General features: G+C 41.0%; 1 protein-coding gene across 1 annotated transcript; it reads right to left on the reverse strand.

Moving 5' to 3' along the window:
* Nucleotides 1-219: 219 nt before the first annotated feature.
* Nucleotides 220-14,362, reverse strand: samsn1b (SAM domain, SH3 domain and nuclear localisation signals 1b). Its single transcript, XM_076101346.1, has 9 exons — nt 14,246-14,362; nt 8,735-8,870; nt 8,339-8,653; nt 4,953-5,043; nt 3,029-3,111; nt 2,675-2,826; nt 1,009-1,206; nt 756-906; nt 220-395 (listed from the first exon to the last, which is right to left on the reverse strand). Exons 1-9 carry the CDS (start codon nt 14,360-14,362, stop codon nt 220-222), a joined length of 1,419 nt encoding a protein of 472 aa, XP_075957461.1.
* Between the last annotated feature and the right edge of the window lie 1,476 nt (nt 14,363-15,838).

The raw sequence follows: 15,838 nt of genomic DNA on the forward strand, positions 1-15,838 counted from the left end.
AAAAAGAACAAAGATTAATTCAATCTTTTATTTTAAGGAAACAATTAAATGTTTACAGGCGTACAGTGGTGGAGTTGAGGATTAGCAGTTAAAGGCTCAGCAAGGCCGTTTTATTGTAAAGGATGAGAAATTACGCTGTTCCAAATCATAGAAAAACAGGTTTTTATTCACAAGTCGTCTTAAAACCAGCATAAGGAATAAACAGAAAACAGATTATTCTCACGAAGCTGCTGTCTCAGCTGGCAGCAGGTACTCAGAGATAAAGTGCAGGTCTGTGTCCTCTGCGCTGTTGGCAGGGCTGTCAGATGGCATGTGGCAGCCGGAGTCTCTTGGGCAGTTGTTCGTATCCGCCTTCACGTTCTCGCCTGGGGTCTCGTTCTCCAACTGACTGTCAGCTGTGAAGCACAGAAGACGGTTGGTTGGATGTTCGGTCCCAGAGTTGAATAGATGAGCAGTAATTAATCCTTTTCAGCTAATATTCCTGTGCATCAGGGCTCAGCGGCCTATCTGTGAGCAGCTACTATCCTCGTGTGTCCCGCTCTATTCTCAGCAACACTCATTGTGGTTATCCTGTTATCCTTAACCTCTTTAGCTGTGGCCCGGATACCCTCCCAGTCTTATCTGCTTGAGGTACAGTGTCACGTATCCCTTTCCCTTTCTGAATCTAAACGTCTCAGTGAATCATTTTACGGTTTTATCATGTCACAAAAAGTGTGTGATGACACTGTCCTTTTCTTGCGTTTGCCATTACTCACAGCGCAGTTGCTGCAGGGAGTGGACAGCGGCGAGCAGACGAAGCCTGTGCTCTGGATCAGTCACATTCAGCTCCATCAGGTGATGCTCCCTCAGCCTCATCAAGTCGTCCACTGTTTGGTAACCATTCAGCTGTAGAGAGGAGAAATGCTCCTGAGGAAGCAAGTGGGGGAGGGGGGGGGGGGGGACATTCAAAAGCTGAAGGAACACAATCTCGTATGGAAGATGATTGTTGCTGTATTGAAGTCAAAGTACCTCCATACTGAGGCGCTTCAACACTTCCTGGACCGTTGATTTCTGTCTCACTCTGCGGGTTTGTGTTTCCATGTGCGTATGAGGACTCTCTGTTAGTACATCCACATAAATGAACTTGAAGTTTCCCGTCCTGCCATTCAGCATGCCAGTCCATATCCCCATGGAGGGCTTGGCAATTATGTCGATCACATCTCCCACCTGAATGGAAGTTTAGTTTTAGTGTCATTGCATTTATTTGACTGGGAGCTTGTTAAAAACACATGAATCTCACACAGAGAAGAGATGCTTTGTTCCAGATTAACTACAGCTACTTTCCATCTGCCCTCACTGAGACAAACACTGTTACTACTAATACAAGTAACACGAATACAAGGCCAAAATTCAATTAATACAAAATGCTTCATAGCTTTCATATTTCTGTTAGCAGCCACAAAGAAGAAATAGAGAAAGATACTGATATGTTGAGGTAATCTGGCTATTTATTATTCAGACTAATTGATGGTATTCTGTGTTGTAGTATAAACTACGCACAGAGAAGTATATGGAACACCAATTGCATGATGTGGTATGAAAGTTTAGTGGTATAATAAACGAGTATAATTAGAAAGACGAGAAACTCCAGTAATTGGTAGTTAGAGAGGTGGATGGGTCTAACAAACAGGACTTTCAACCGGAAGACCAGTGATCAAGACTGTGGATTATCTGTAATATACAAGTGTTTTTGACTCATTTTGAAGTTAGGTTAGTGATGTTTAAGACGTGTTTTCTGTACTTATGTTACATTTACGTTTTACTTAGCTTACGTTCTTATTTTGAGCCCGACAATGATCTTTTTCTTTAACCTAACTGTTATTTTAAGCCTAAACCTAAGCAAGTGTTTTGGTTTGAATTCTCACCGTTAACCACGTGTTTAATGCAACGTATCCTCATGCAACGGTTACTCATCTCTTTTCATGGGTTTTAATTCAAAAGACAGCAACGTATGTCAATTTCCACTCGTCACATGCATACGGCCTTTTCAAAATAAACTCTCATTTTCACAGGAAACTACTGTTTAGATTATTGTTTGGATTATTACTGACTTCACATGCGGCCTCCTGGCTGAAAAAACACCGTTTGTTGGATAGAAAGAGACGCCAAGCATCAGTATGTGTAGAGTTGGGAGGAGTACATGTTGGTGTCCCTTGAGAAACCAAAGGAAACGTTGACTTTCCGCTTGTTATGTAACACTGTTATTCTTGTTACGCAACGTATCATAAGAAGGTCCACTAAGGGTGGTTGTTAATTATTTACACTAACTTGTTACCTTGCTTTTAATTTACGTCATTATTTCAACACAAACCGTGATCTTTCTTTCTAACCGTTTGCCATTACTCAGTCTAAGTAGTTGTGTTCCTTCATAACATGCTTCCATTGTAAGGGATGGGGGACAAAAATCTATAGTGCTCGTATCGTGCATAATCAATATCGTGCATGTATCGTCTAATCAATCTATCTAATGCTGTTAAGTCTATTTAAGTCCGGACTAAAGTGGTGGACCAACCAGACCAACCAACAGTGCCATGGCTAATCCTAAAGATATTGGCCTTTATCGTCATCCTAAAACCTGTAACTGTAGGACTTAGTTACTTTATTTCACTTCCATTTACTTTCCAGACTTGCTTACTTTGAGTTTGAGGGATTCCGTGTCATATGGACTTGGCACGAAGTCTGTATGGACTTTTGCTCTGCCACAGAGCGGTCTTGTGTACAACGGATCGTCCTCCAGCCTCAGACTGTCTCTGTTACTGGAGCAGCCTGACCCACTGGTGACTCCACCTGGGAACAGCAGACAAACAATAAAGGGCAAGCTAGTTTTCACACTGAGCTATCCACACGTCAGCAAGATTAGTTTTTTGATTTGTCAGAGGTTGGTGTTGCTCTACAAATTAGTGCATCTAAATGGGAGTAACGGGACACCTGAGTGAACAAGCAAAGGTTGCATAATTCATCAGGCCGTGGTGTGAAGAGAACAGCTTACTTGAGGAGCTTTGTCCACTGTTGAGGCTGTAGAGGCTTTCCAGAGAGTTACTGGACCGCCCGTGTCCTTTACTAAATGGTCGCCTACCAGATCCCCTCTTCTCTGCTCCATCTTTCTGTGTGTTTCCAGTCTGCACAGTAATAAAACACGACAAGTCACATTTTTCATCCTGCCTCATATGCTTTAGGGTTCCCTGCCATCCGTTATCTTCCACTACAGGCAAACAAAAGAGAAAGCTAACCACCCAGAGAGCTGAGTCAGAGCCCAAAGCTGCCGTGTTTGATTCCTCATGCGACGGAGCGGCTCAATGTCCCGGTTTATGCTGGCACACGCAGCTCCTCTGGCAAGCAAAACCCTTAATCCTGCAAGGGTTGCCTGGCTTTTTATAGCTGAGACCTACAGGAAGTGTGTGGCGGGAATAATCCCCAGCTACCTGCACTCAGCTTTTAACTTCCTCGTCCTGTACGGGGACGTTTACACCACGGACCATGTTTGCCTCAGCATCACCATCCATGTGCGGGGAAGTGGGGGATTGTGGATGGGCTGCACTTCAAGTGCACAGGCATATGATCTGATTTGATTGGGTTCAGAAATTGTCAAGCAGAATCTTCAAAAGCGAATAGGGACTGGGAATAGTTTGCTTGACTAAACTGCATACGTATCACCTGCCTAAAATTAGCCTCAACGCTGTGGAGGACTACTTAACCGGCCACATGTAGACACTGATCACATGGAGCGCAGTCACTGCCAGTGAGCTGACATATTATATTATATTACATCAGTGGTGGGCCGTCAGGGCCAGCAAGGCCTTCTCTGCTGGCCTAGACAGAATCACAAAGTTATAGCTATTTTATAATTTTTCATAAATACACTACATGTATTATAATTATTTTCCCATTAGCTTATTTTCTCATTGCACAGCTACTGTCTTCCTCAGTTGCTCTGCTTCCAGCATAAGGGTACAACAAATGTAAGCAATCTTAAAAAAAAGAAAATGTAAGTTCTCTTGAGCGTTCAGGCATTTTCCTTTATTAGAAAAATTGCAGGTGACGTATGCAGTTTAGTGAATATCACGCATGTATGGACACTACAGTGAAACAATATATTAAAATAAATAATACATTTATTCATAAAATCCTCATGACTTAGAAGTTATGATCATGTGTTTTCACACCTTATTATTCCTAACAGTAACTAATAATTGGACTAGTCATGCATCAATTGCAAATGTGTGTGAGTCTGGTCAAGGTTTGGATGATATTTTACGTCTTAAAAGGAAGAAAAAAGACATTTGGAAATATCTCAAATGTTCACATTGTAATTACTACTGACATTTGTAGATATCAAAAATACTCTGATGTTGTCCCAGTGTGTCTCTCTGTCCCTCAGGCTTCCCTCCTCTCCCCACCACCTGACTGCCCCACCCATCCACACAGCTGTCCCCACTTCCCTCCTCAGCCTCTCTCACTACAAAACGGCCCAGTTCAACATCTGTCTGAACTTTCTGCCCCATAAGCTTTTTGTAGCTTTTATTTAGTGAATAAATCGCTGGTTTTGGGTCCTTCCCTTGTTGCCCTGTGCACACAAGCTGTGACTCATGTCCATATTGTTGTGTTAACACATCATTTAAAGCTGTAGTCCTTTTTTCTTTAACCAGGTCAACTGGATAAGTCGGCTGAACATCCACGTGTAAAAAAGGAAAAACGGTAGTTTGATTGGTAGTTTTCCGTGTGGCAGAGCAGGTGTGTGGCTGACAGCTGTCTGCTTGGTAACAGATGTTGTTTCATTCGGTGCGAACCACGGCGAACGCAGCGTGCCACAAACCCAAAACTGGTCGCATTATTAAAAGCTGTGCAGAGTGCGTGACGTACAGTGATTGCTGTCAGCGGTTTCTCAGGTGAGGCCTCCACATGCTTCCTGTCACTGTGTGATGAGGTCTCCCTCTCCCTCCTCTGCAGCCTCGCTTTGGTTGGGTCGCTTGCCTGCTCCTGCTTTAGCTTTGAAAACAAAGCACACTGTAAATAGACATGGTGTGGAGGACATTAGAGTAAACATTCCTAGATGGACACACTGGCAGATGGAGGAAGTCGGTTCTCTTACCGGAGCGCTCTCATTTTCGGGTGGCTTCATTGGAGGGGAGGGCTGTCTGAAGGCATCAAATCTCCCCAATCTGGTCAACTGTTTGGGTGAAAGAGAGATTAACGTGTGTTTTCCTGGTGACAGATGGGCACATCATCAGCCTCTCTGTGTGTGACCCCACAACATAAACAGTTTGTGACTGATCTTGTACTTTTTACTGTTATGTCAAAAATCTCAGTATCATGTGGGGAGAGGTTCACTGTATGTTTAAAGTATTCCAACCTGCTTGATTTTCATAAACTGCAGATTTGTGTGCAGATTTTCTATCTTCCTACATGAGTCATTAATGGGAGACAATAGCTTCAGTTTAGCGGTCAGTCAGCGCTGCCCACAGAGCATCTGTTTCACTGACTCTTGGCTCATTCCCAACATTGACCGTTAGTAAACTGGCATTCCACTACGACTCACATTCAATCTGATCTGCCTATTGACTGTCTGAGATCAGCTGGACTTTACTGGACTAGTAGATCGTAATCCAAAATACAGATATGTACAATATGTAGATATCATTGATGATGTCCATCTTGCTGGATATTGGATCATAAAACCTTTTTTTTAAAGTAGTGATAGTTATTGATGGTTGTTTGTTGTAGGGGCACTGCGACAATTTACTGTTGTATTTCCACAACGTTGAGGGGGACTCACAAGAGAAGGATAAATAGAATTGTCAAAATTGAAGCAGCAATTTCCTGGTCCCACTGGTCAAGCTCCAAAAACTCTGGATCCTACACTTGCCCTAATGCAAATTTACAGCATCTTCTGTTTGAGACAGGCTTATAAATCGTAGTCTCCACGCCCAGCTGAGATACTCTAGTGATGTCTATAAAGGCAAATCAAGGTCAAAATCCGCGAGCACAAATTAGATCGAAGCGCGTGTGTAGAGGCCCCGTGCGTGCAAATCAAACAGCCGTGCACGTGTATTACTTTGGCGAGCGCATTCACATCACTCCGCGCAGAATATCTCTGAACGCGCAAAATTGCAGCCTGCGAGGAGAAAACCATGCTTTGAGCGCAAGGGGCGTTCCCTAGCGCGCGACTTCTATCACAAAGAAAAACTACTCGCGAGTGAGCAGGTAAAAGCTTCGCGAGCAGTTTTTCTTTTAGACAGTAAGAAGGCGGACCCAGTCACCATTGTATCACTATATTTAATTGATTACAATCATCGTCTTTAGATTGGCCGGATATCACTCTGACACAGACGCTAGGTGGCGCTATAGAGGTGGTTTACTCCACCACTGAACACTACATCTCAGAGGTATATATTGTACTTTTTACTGTACTACATCGCAGAAATATATATTACCTCTGAGATGTAGTACAGTAAAATGTACATTACAATACATGGTGACTGGGTCCACCCACTTACTGTAAAAAGAAAAACTACTCGTGAGCAAGTAATATACGTGTGCGGCTGTTTGATTTGCACAAGCGGGACCTCTACACACACACACACACAGACGCGCAACATAGATGTCACTTGACAGAGTGGTATAGACCCTGTCACTGCATCCCTCCTTCATGCAGGAGCCTCTCATGAATCTCCTCTGGATCCCTTATTTCATCTATAAACTCTACGGGATATTAGCTGTTACATGTGATTTAAAGAGAACTTCTTCATCAACACACTTAGAACACAATTGACTTCAATTCATGTTTTTGGTATGATTAAAAAGCAATATATGATGCGTTAGCTGTGCTCACTGAGGCTGCAAGAAACTCATTTTTAAGATGTTCAGAATACCTGAAACGCAATTTCAAAATAAACAAAGTATCATTTGGAAATTTTAATTACGGTTCAGTTGGTCTAAATGTTCCCCAAAGAGCTCTGAGGTGCAATTAGAAAGTCAGGCCATGCAAAGCCCACTTTAATGATCCTTTAGACCATCTGGGAGCAGGCTGCAACAACAGAGACTGTAGCTTCTGTTGGTTTCTGTTGTTTCGTACAAAACAAGCTTAACAGGAAAAATAAACATCAACATCTTAACAATAAATACTGTAAGCAAACAATGTCGTTAGCCTCTATCCATTTGAACACAGGCTCTTTCTCCACCCAGGTCAGACCTCACAGGAAATGTGTTGGTCTGCTCTTTTCCACCAAACCTCAACAGGAAGAACTGTTGACGTTAAAATAACGATTTGTAGCAATAACCAGATGGAGTGAAAGGCTCATGGAGCAATAACTTCCACCATGTTTCAAGAGGAAGACACTTAAAGGGCCAGTGTGTAGCATTTAGGGGAATGTATCAGCAGAAATGGAATATAAAATTCATAAACATGTTTTCTTTAGTGTATAATCACCTGAAATTAAGAATTATTGTGTTACCATTAGATTAGAATGAGCCCTTCATATCTATATATGGAGCAGGTCCTCTTCACAGAGCTGTTCATGTAGCACCACCATGTTCTACAGTAGCCCAGAAGGGACCAACCAAACACTGGCTCTAGATAGGGCTTTAGGAGTTTTTACGTTACCTGAAGGCCACCGTAGTATTTGCTTTAAGGCAGAAAGTCTGTCTGTTAAATATACTTCAAGGCAATAGCAAGCAAGCCACCACTTAGCTTAGCTTAGCATAAAGACTGGAATAAGGGGGAAGCGGCTAACTTTTCTCAGTCTAAAGGTAACAAAATCCACCTTCCAACGCCTCTAAAGCTCATAAATAAATGCTTTTATAGGTTTGTTGAATCCATGTGAAAATCAAAGTGTAAAAACGACAATCCACTTTTTCATGGCGATCATGTGCCGGTTATTTCTTGGCTAGGAGACTCCAAAGAGTTACTGCTCCCAGCCAAGAAATAGTCCGGCACAGTCTGGTCATGTCGTTTTTACACTCAGGTTGTGGAATGCATGAAACAAACTAAATATGACATGTTAATTGAACTTTTAAACTCACGAATGAAGCTTTAACAGACATTTACATTAGTGTAAATCTTCTCGTCTAACTCTGGTAGAAAGCAAATAAGGGGATTTCCCAATATGTCGAACTATTCCTTTGAAGATGTTGTGGTTGCACCAACAACACTAATGGTTCATTTAGTCGATCTCATTTTCTGGTGGTAATGTCACTCAGGTATATCTTACTGTGTTCTGTGGGAGCGGCAGATCCGTGATGAAGCGGATCATTTCTGGAGGAGACAGATCAGACTGTTTTCTGTCCAGTTCCTGTATCAAACTCTCAAAGCGATCCCACTCAGTCGTCCGGGGCAGCGGCAAGGTGCCGCCGCACACCGACGGCTCGTGTCGAGGTTGGCGACAGGTGTGGTAGAAGGGAGTCCAGGGCTGCGGACACTCAAATGGGTTCCACTGATAATTTCCAAGCTGTGGACTCCAAACTCCTTCCTCTTCTGAATCTTCATGGACATCTCTGGTCAGCTGCTGTTGCCGCTGTGGTGATGGAGTCGTCATGGAGGGCTTGTTCTCTGCTCTCTTCCCCAGGCCGATGCATGTTAGCACTGGATTGTTGCTACTCGACACATCTGCCAAGTGATCTGAAGATTAGAAGAAGTTACTGGTATTGATTCAACGCAGTTTCTTGAGCAGGTTGAACAACATCATCCACAATGACTCACCATTATTCTCCGATGTCCTCTTCCCTCTCCCAGCTCCAGCCTGATGTGCCTTCTTTGTTTGCACCAGCTTCTGTAACTTCTTTAGTATTCCTGTGGCGTGTATTGATTCTGCTGTGTCAGCTGCAGTTTCACCGCCCTGCAATAAAGCAACAATATGAGCATTCAATGCAGTGTACACATATTCAGCATTAACTGCATGTAATGTAGTAGAAACTCCACCTCAATGGTAAAATGTTGCTTAGCTTGCACATTGATGCATCAGTATTAAAGGACACATCATATACATTTTCAGGTTTCTACTAAAACATATTTACATGCTTTCATCTTTAATAAAACATTATTTTTCTCCTCCTGTCTGTCTGAATATACCTGTGTTCACTCTCTGAAACGCTCTGTTTTAGCACCTGTCTCTTTAAGGCCCACTCACGAAAAAGCCCAGTCTGCTCTGATTGGTCAGCGTTTCTGGCCTTCTGCTGCCTTCACTGTGCGAGTTTAGAGGCGCCTCTACCAGTGACTGTATGTTTGTGACATTACAACCTTAAGGAAGTCCTGACGGCTGCTTTAAAGGTGCAGGGTGTTGGATTAGGTGGCATCTAGTTGTGAGGTTGCAGTTTGCAACTAACTGAAACTTCTCCCATGTGCCAAGCGTGTTGTAGGAGAACTACGGCCCTATTAAGCCAGTGTTTGGTTTGTCTGTTCAGGGCTTCTGTTGTAACATGGCGGCACCGTGAAGAGGACCCGCTCCCTATGTACATATATATATATATATACATATATATATATATATATACACTGTATAAACAGCTCATCTAAGGTAAAGAAAACACGATTCTTATTTTCAGGTGAATATGGTGACATACTGATCCTTTTAAAGGCACTGTTTCTGAATACAGACAGTGTACATTTCTCTGTGGATTGAGTGTTTGGATACTTACGCAGAATCTAAATTGCACCTAGACAGGCTTTGTAATAAAAAAGACATGGAAATCTCTACAATATGGGACCTTCAACAATCTAATATATATTTTTCAAGTTTGTTTGACTGATAACAACTCTTTTCTTTTACCTCAGTAAGATTTTGAGTGCAGTACTTGTGATGGAGTATTTTCTATTTCCACCACTAAAATGTTGCATGCCTTAAGATTGAAGTCAAGGCATGTAACAAGTAAGCTGATGGCAGAGCTAAACCTTCAGAAACACGTGTTCCCTCTCAGTCTATGCTCACACAAAAAGTCACCTTATCAGACTGGCACCACCCTATCATTTTGTTCTCTGTTGTGTGGAAGAGATTGCTGTCCTGTCCCCCTCTCAACTATCAGCCGTTGGCATGAAAAGCACCAAACGGTACAAAATCCAGAAGAACACAGGGCAGATATAAAAGGGCCTTATAAAAGCAGATTCAAGATTACAAAGTAGATCACAATGAATCGTGGATCTGATTTGGCTGACATACAAATGACCTCCCTATTATAGACTCACTTTTCACCCTCTGTAACTTCTGTCCATACCACACAAACATTGTAAGCAAGTTAACTTTGAAACATTGGTCAGATTAAAGTAGTATTATCTACTGTCAAAGGGCCTATCACAGTCTTTTTATGCATTGTACAGATGCTGTACTGTAATATAATCTATAACATAAACCGTGCATGGAGGATGAGCATCGATAAACAACCACAGACTTGTTGTGCATTGACATGTGCACAAACATCCAGGTATGTCAGGTATATCACATGTGGATGCGGTATTACAAAAGACTAGACAGCTTTGCAAATAATTATTATTTAAGTTATTGTGTCAACGTGTGAATGAAGTGTGAAAGATGTCAATTAGTATGCTCTGTATGCACGGACTCCAAACAAAAATATGATTTTTATTTGGAGAATATAGAGTTTAAGGCCACATTTAACATGGACACTGTGCTATATTCATCATAATATGGCTTTACTGGAGGGATAAACCTGCTCTAAGGTGACAGTAATGTGGTTTTACCTGAGCTGGTAGATCTATCGTTGTCCTGTCAGAGTTCAGCTCCTTCACTCTGTCGTCTCTTGTCAACATGCTGCTCTGACATGGAGCTGTACACACCTCTGTAGGATCAATCCACACGCGTCAGACAATGCTTTATTTCATCTTTATTACCTCCGCCAGGAGGATCATCCAATCAGTCAGCTGTTTGCTTGTGTTCTTCCGTGAGTGACTGTGCACCTCTGTGTCTGTCTTGCATTTTGCTGCAAAGAACTGATTGAGTTATGGCTGCATGCTCAAGGACCTCTTGAGACGCAAAACACCCTTTACTGCCTGTTTTTATACTACGATTGATTGTCTGCTGACTCCTCCTCCGCTACTCTGCGTCAAGAGACACAATTGGGGGGGAAACAGTTTGCAGTGTGTCTGGGTAACAGCTAACGGAACTTCCAGTACACACACTGCTATGTACCTCTCAGCCGCTGCTCTACAACTCACTTTTATGGTTTTGGACAGTGTGTTTGGCTAATGGCTAGCAGCTAACAGAACTACCAGTCTCAACACTGCTACATCTCTGCAACTCAGTCGCTGCTAAACTGGCAGGCAGCTTTGTGAGTTTAATTTTGTTTTTGGCAAGATTGTATGTAGTGTATTATGGTACGATTGTATGGAGTGTATTATGGCAAGATTGTATGTGGTATGATTGTACGTAGTGTATTGTGGTAAGATTGTATGTGGTATGATTGTACGTAGTGTATTGTGGTAAGATTGTATGTAGTGTATTATGATATGATTGTATGTAGTGTATTGTGGTATGATTGTATGTAGTGTATTGTGGTAAGATTGTATGTGGTATGATTGTACGTAGTGTATTGTGGTAAGATTGTATGTAGTGTATTATGATATGATTGTATGTAGTGTATTGTGGTATGATTGTATGTAGTGTATTGTGGTAAGATTGTATGTAGTTTATTATACCACAACTTTGAGCCGATTGCTTGCATACATCACTGCTTGTTGTTGAGTTTCAATGAAGTGTGTTTTACCACATTTTACAGCCCAATGGTTGCGTACATCATGGGTTGTTAGTTGGCTCACTTTTATAGTTTTGTATGGTGTGTTTGACTACTCGCTAACAGAACTACCAGTACACACACTGCTGTGACAGTGTGGCCAGTTTATTTTTGGTTTTGGCAAGATTGTATAATGTGTCTTATATGACAACTTTGAACCAATGGCCTGCATACATAACCTCTTGTTTTTGAGTTATAATGAAGTGTGTGTTATGATGCCTTACAGCCAATTGGTGACTAAACGGGGGTTAAACACCTGTGGGTTGTATTCATTCAATCACACAATACAGCAGTGGTCATTGCAGACACACCTGGTGGAGATCTGAACTCTACTGAGTGCACCTTTCCTGTTCATATATTGTAAAACTTAAAAATGACACAAGCATTGATCCTTCAGCTGTCGCACATGAGAAATTCTCTGATATGCTAGTGTTTCTTTACTCTAATCTCCAACTTCAGTGCACCATGATTTGTTAGTACAAGCACTTTGTTTTTGCTCAGGTAGATGTATTTACCTTTCATGTGATGAGAAAAGTCCTTCTTGTCACCTGATGACATCCAGCAGGTATAATTACTGTCTTTGTCTGCAACAGGAAAGGTGAAGTGGAGGGGAAAGCAGTTGACAAGTGGTCTCATTGTAACTGTTTACAGAAAGGTTCAACATAATGCAAGATCAATGTGAGCCTGAAGTTACTTCTGCAAAAAGTCTGAAAGAAAATCATTAGAAATATGAACTTCAGGGACTGTGAACACTTTGTACCAACCTAATGTTTCATTCTCCGAGGCTAATGTCGGCGTACAGGACCTAAAATGACAAATGATAATGACATATATTTAAATTTCCTTATGGGACATAAGTTAATTCTAATGAGTAAATTACAAACAAAACTAGAGACAATCTAAAGAAATCTTTTTTTCTCTTTTTCTTAAAACAATATACGAACTAACAAAAGTCATGTACCTTCTGTTATTCCTCTTTACTTTTATTGTACTCTCAGGTCGGTCCTTGGGGGAACAAAGACAGACACATCTTACAGTATGGCAAAATCAGAAAGGAAAGAGTAACAAAGAAATAATTGGATGCACTAGCATTTATCCAGCCGATGTGGACACTGGTATTGTTGTAGTGTGGGGGTCTCTGCACTAGCTGAGCCATTTTTACCCAAGCTAGCAGATACACTAGTAAATGGACTGTACTTGTATCTCTCGTTTAGTCTTCCGACCACTCAAAGCTCTTTAACACTACATGTCATCATTCACCCATTCATAGACACCATGCAAGGTGCCACCCGCTCATCAGAACTCTAACTAACATTCATACAGCATTCCTACACCGCAAGAAACAGGCAGCAGGAGTAATTTGGGGTTATGTGTCTTGCCCAAGGACACATCGATATGAACTAGCGGAGCCGGGGATCAAATCGTATGGAGCCAAATCCAGGTCAATAGTTTTGATCATTTGAAAAAAAAATGTGAACCTGAAAGTACAAGTTGTGGTCTTGAACATTGAAAAATACAACAATGTATTCAAAATAAAAAATAAGTGAATGAAAAGTTTTTTTGGGTTGAATATAATTTTGATTCAGTTCTTTTGTTCATTTTTCACTTTCATATATGTTTTGATATTTGAGGTCTTGTATTTTTCAGTTTTTATATTTTCAGATTCAAATCTTATTTTTTTCCACTTTCAGATCGTTTCTGATCAGTTCAGACTTTTGGCTGAATTCCAGAACTGAATCAAAATTATATTCAACACAAAAAAACTTTTCATTCACTTATTTTTATTTTGAACACATTGTTGTATTTTTCAATGTTCAAGACGACAACTTGAACTTTCTGGTTCACATTTTTTTTTCAAATGATCAAAACTATTGACCTGGATTTGGCTCCATAGAATCTCCGATCTTCTGCTCGATCACTGAGCCACAGTCGCCCCCATACAGGCTGAACTATATCAGGAACATTTGGATGGACTGGCAAGTCATTTGGTGCAGGTATCCAGGAAGCTTTTTATTTAGCACTGTAACTAACCAACATGCTAACATGCCATCATGATAAACATTGCACCTGCTTAACATCAGCGAGTTAGGATTCTCATTTTGTTCAAAGAGCTGCTGTAGCACAGCCTCACCGAACCGCTAGCATGACTGAACACTCTTCCTTTGCATGCACCTGCATCAGCTGTGCATAATCCAGCAACACACAATAATATGGGAACAGGTTTAATTCTAGTCTACGAGAGCTGATTTGTAACCGTGAGCATTCCTGATCATCACCACTGTTGCAGCTCTTTCTGGCTCTCTTACTGGTTTCCATGGCTTTCATCCTGCACCACACAGACACTCTTTGTGTAGCCAGTAAGTGATCTGAGGAGTGTCACAAGTCTCCAAACTCAGCAGTTTCAAATTGGTTTGAATGTTTAGAAAGAGTAGTGTTGAATCTCAATAAAACATATAGACAATAAACTCACAGAACTGATGGCTGGATGGGAGCCGCCCCATTCGAGCTTACACCTGTGAAGAGAAGGGCTGCACTGGTACTTGGGAGGTACTTCTTTGAGTGTTTGTCCGTAGGGTGGTTCATACATGCTTTCTGTGGAGCCATCCTGAGAGAAAGAAAACAGTCTGCATGGTGACAGCAACCTGGTTCAGATACTACAGCAGACTGATCGGCTGCGTTCAAACGTTCAGACCTGTGTATCCTGTTGCTGAGGCTCATCAAGGAGGAATTGTCTGGAATCAATCATCAGTCCGACTACACGATGCATACACACCATACACATCAAGGAGAGACGAGCATGTCTTAATGGTCCGGCATCTACACTGGTGTAATTATTCTGCACATACAGCCTGTCACTCAAACATGTTCAATCATTGTTCAATGCACTTTTGTTTTTCAGGTCAGCAGTCTGCCATGAACACATCCATTTAGTCACTTCTATCATGGGAAGATACAGTAACACACATTGCACACCTGTTTTTAAGGTTCTTCTGATATTATAAATATTTTAAAGGGGACATGTCATGCTTATTTTCAGGTTCATACTTGTGTTTTAGGTTTCTAGTAGAACATTTGTACATGCATGTTTTTCACATCCTGTCCATCTGTATTCACCCTCTGCAAAGTTAATATCTCCAGCAGTATTTCATATCTGGGGATGTAGAGAAGGCTTTGAACAACATTTAGACCACAATGACGGGCAATGAATACATTTTCTAAAGTATTCTTAACATTTGACAGAGGTTGGTTGGTGGGTGGGGTTGTGCTTAGATTGTATGTAGTGTATGATGGTAAGATTGTATGTGGTGTATATGGTAAGATTGTATGTAGTGTATTATGGTAAGATTGTATATGGTGTATGATGGTAAGATTGTATGTAGTGTATTATGGTAAGATTGTATGTGGTGTATTATGGTAAGATTGTATGTGGTGTATTATGGTAAGATTGCATGTAGTGTATGATGGTAAGATTGTATGTGGTGTATATGGTAAGATTGTATGTAGTTTATTATGGTAAGATTGTATGTGGTGTATATGGTAAGATTGTATGTAGTTTATTATGGTAAGATTGTATGTGGTGTATATGGTAAGATTGTATGTAGTGTATGATGGTAAGATTGTATGTGGTGTATATGGTAAGATTGTATGTAGTGTATGATGGTAAGATTGTATGTGGTGTATATGGTAAGATTGTATGTAGTGTATGATGGTAAGATTGTATGTGGTGTATATGGTAAGATTGTATGTAGTGTATGATGGTAAGATTGTATGTGGTGTATGATGGTAAGATTGTATGTGGTGTATATGGTAAGATTGCATGTAGTTTATTATGGTAAGATTGTATATGGTGTATATGGTAAGATTGCATGTAGTGTATGATGGTAAGATTGTATGTGGTGTATATGGTAAGATTGTATGTAGTGTATTATGGTAAGATTGTATATGGTGTATTATGGTAAGATTGTATGTGGTGTATTATGGTAAGATTGCATGTAGTGTATGATGGTAAGATTGTATGTGGTGTATATGGTAAGATTGTATGTAGTTTATTATGGTAAGATTG

Source organism: Anarhichas minor, unplaced genomic scaffold (genome assembly GCF_050575085.1).
Source record: "Anarhichas minor isolate MPS153535 unplaced genomic scaffold, ASM5057508v1 ptg000027l, whole genome shotgun sequence".
Lineage (NCBI taxonomy): Eukaryota > Metazoa > Chordata > Actinopteri > Perciformes > Anarhichadidae > Anarhichas > Anarhichas minor.

Bases quoted from the DNA above. Each gene is read 5' to 3' on its own strand.
- samsn1b (XM_076101346.1), bottom strand. From the start codon at position 14,362: ATGTATGAACCACCCTACGGACAAACACTCAAAGAAGTACCTCCCAAG. The intron at 8,871-14,245 runs GTGAGTTTATTG...GCTTTATTGCAG, and splicing joins CCCATCCAGCCATCAGTTCT to GGCGGTGAAACTGCAGCTGA. The intron at 2,827-3,028 runs GTAAGCTGTTCT...TGCTGTTCCCAG, and splicing joins CAGTGGACAAAGCTCCTCAA to GTGGAGTCACCAGTGGGTCA.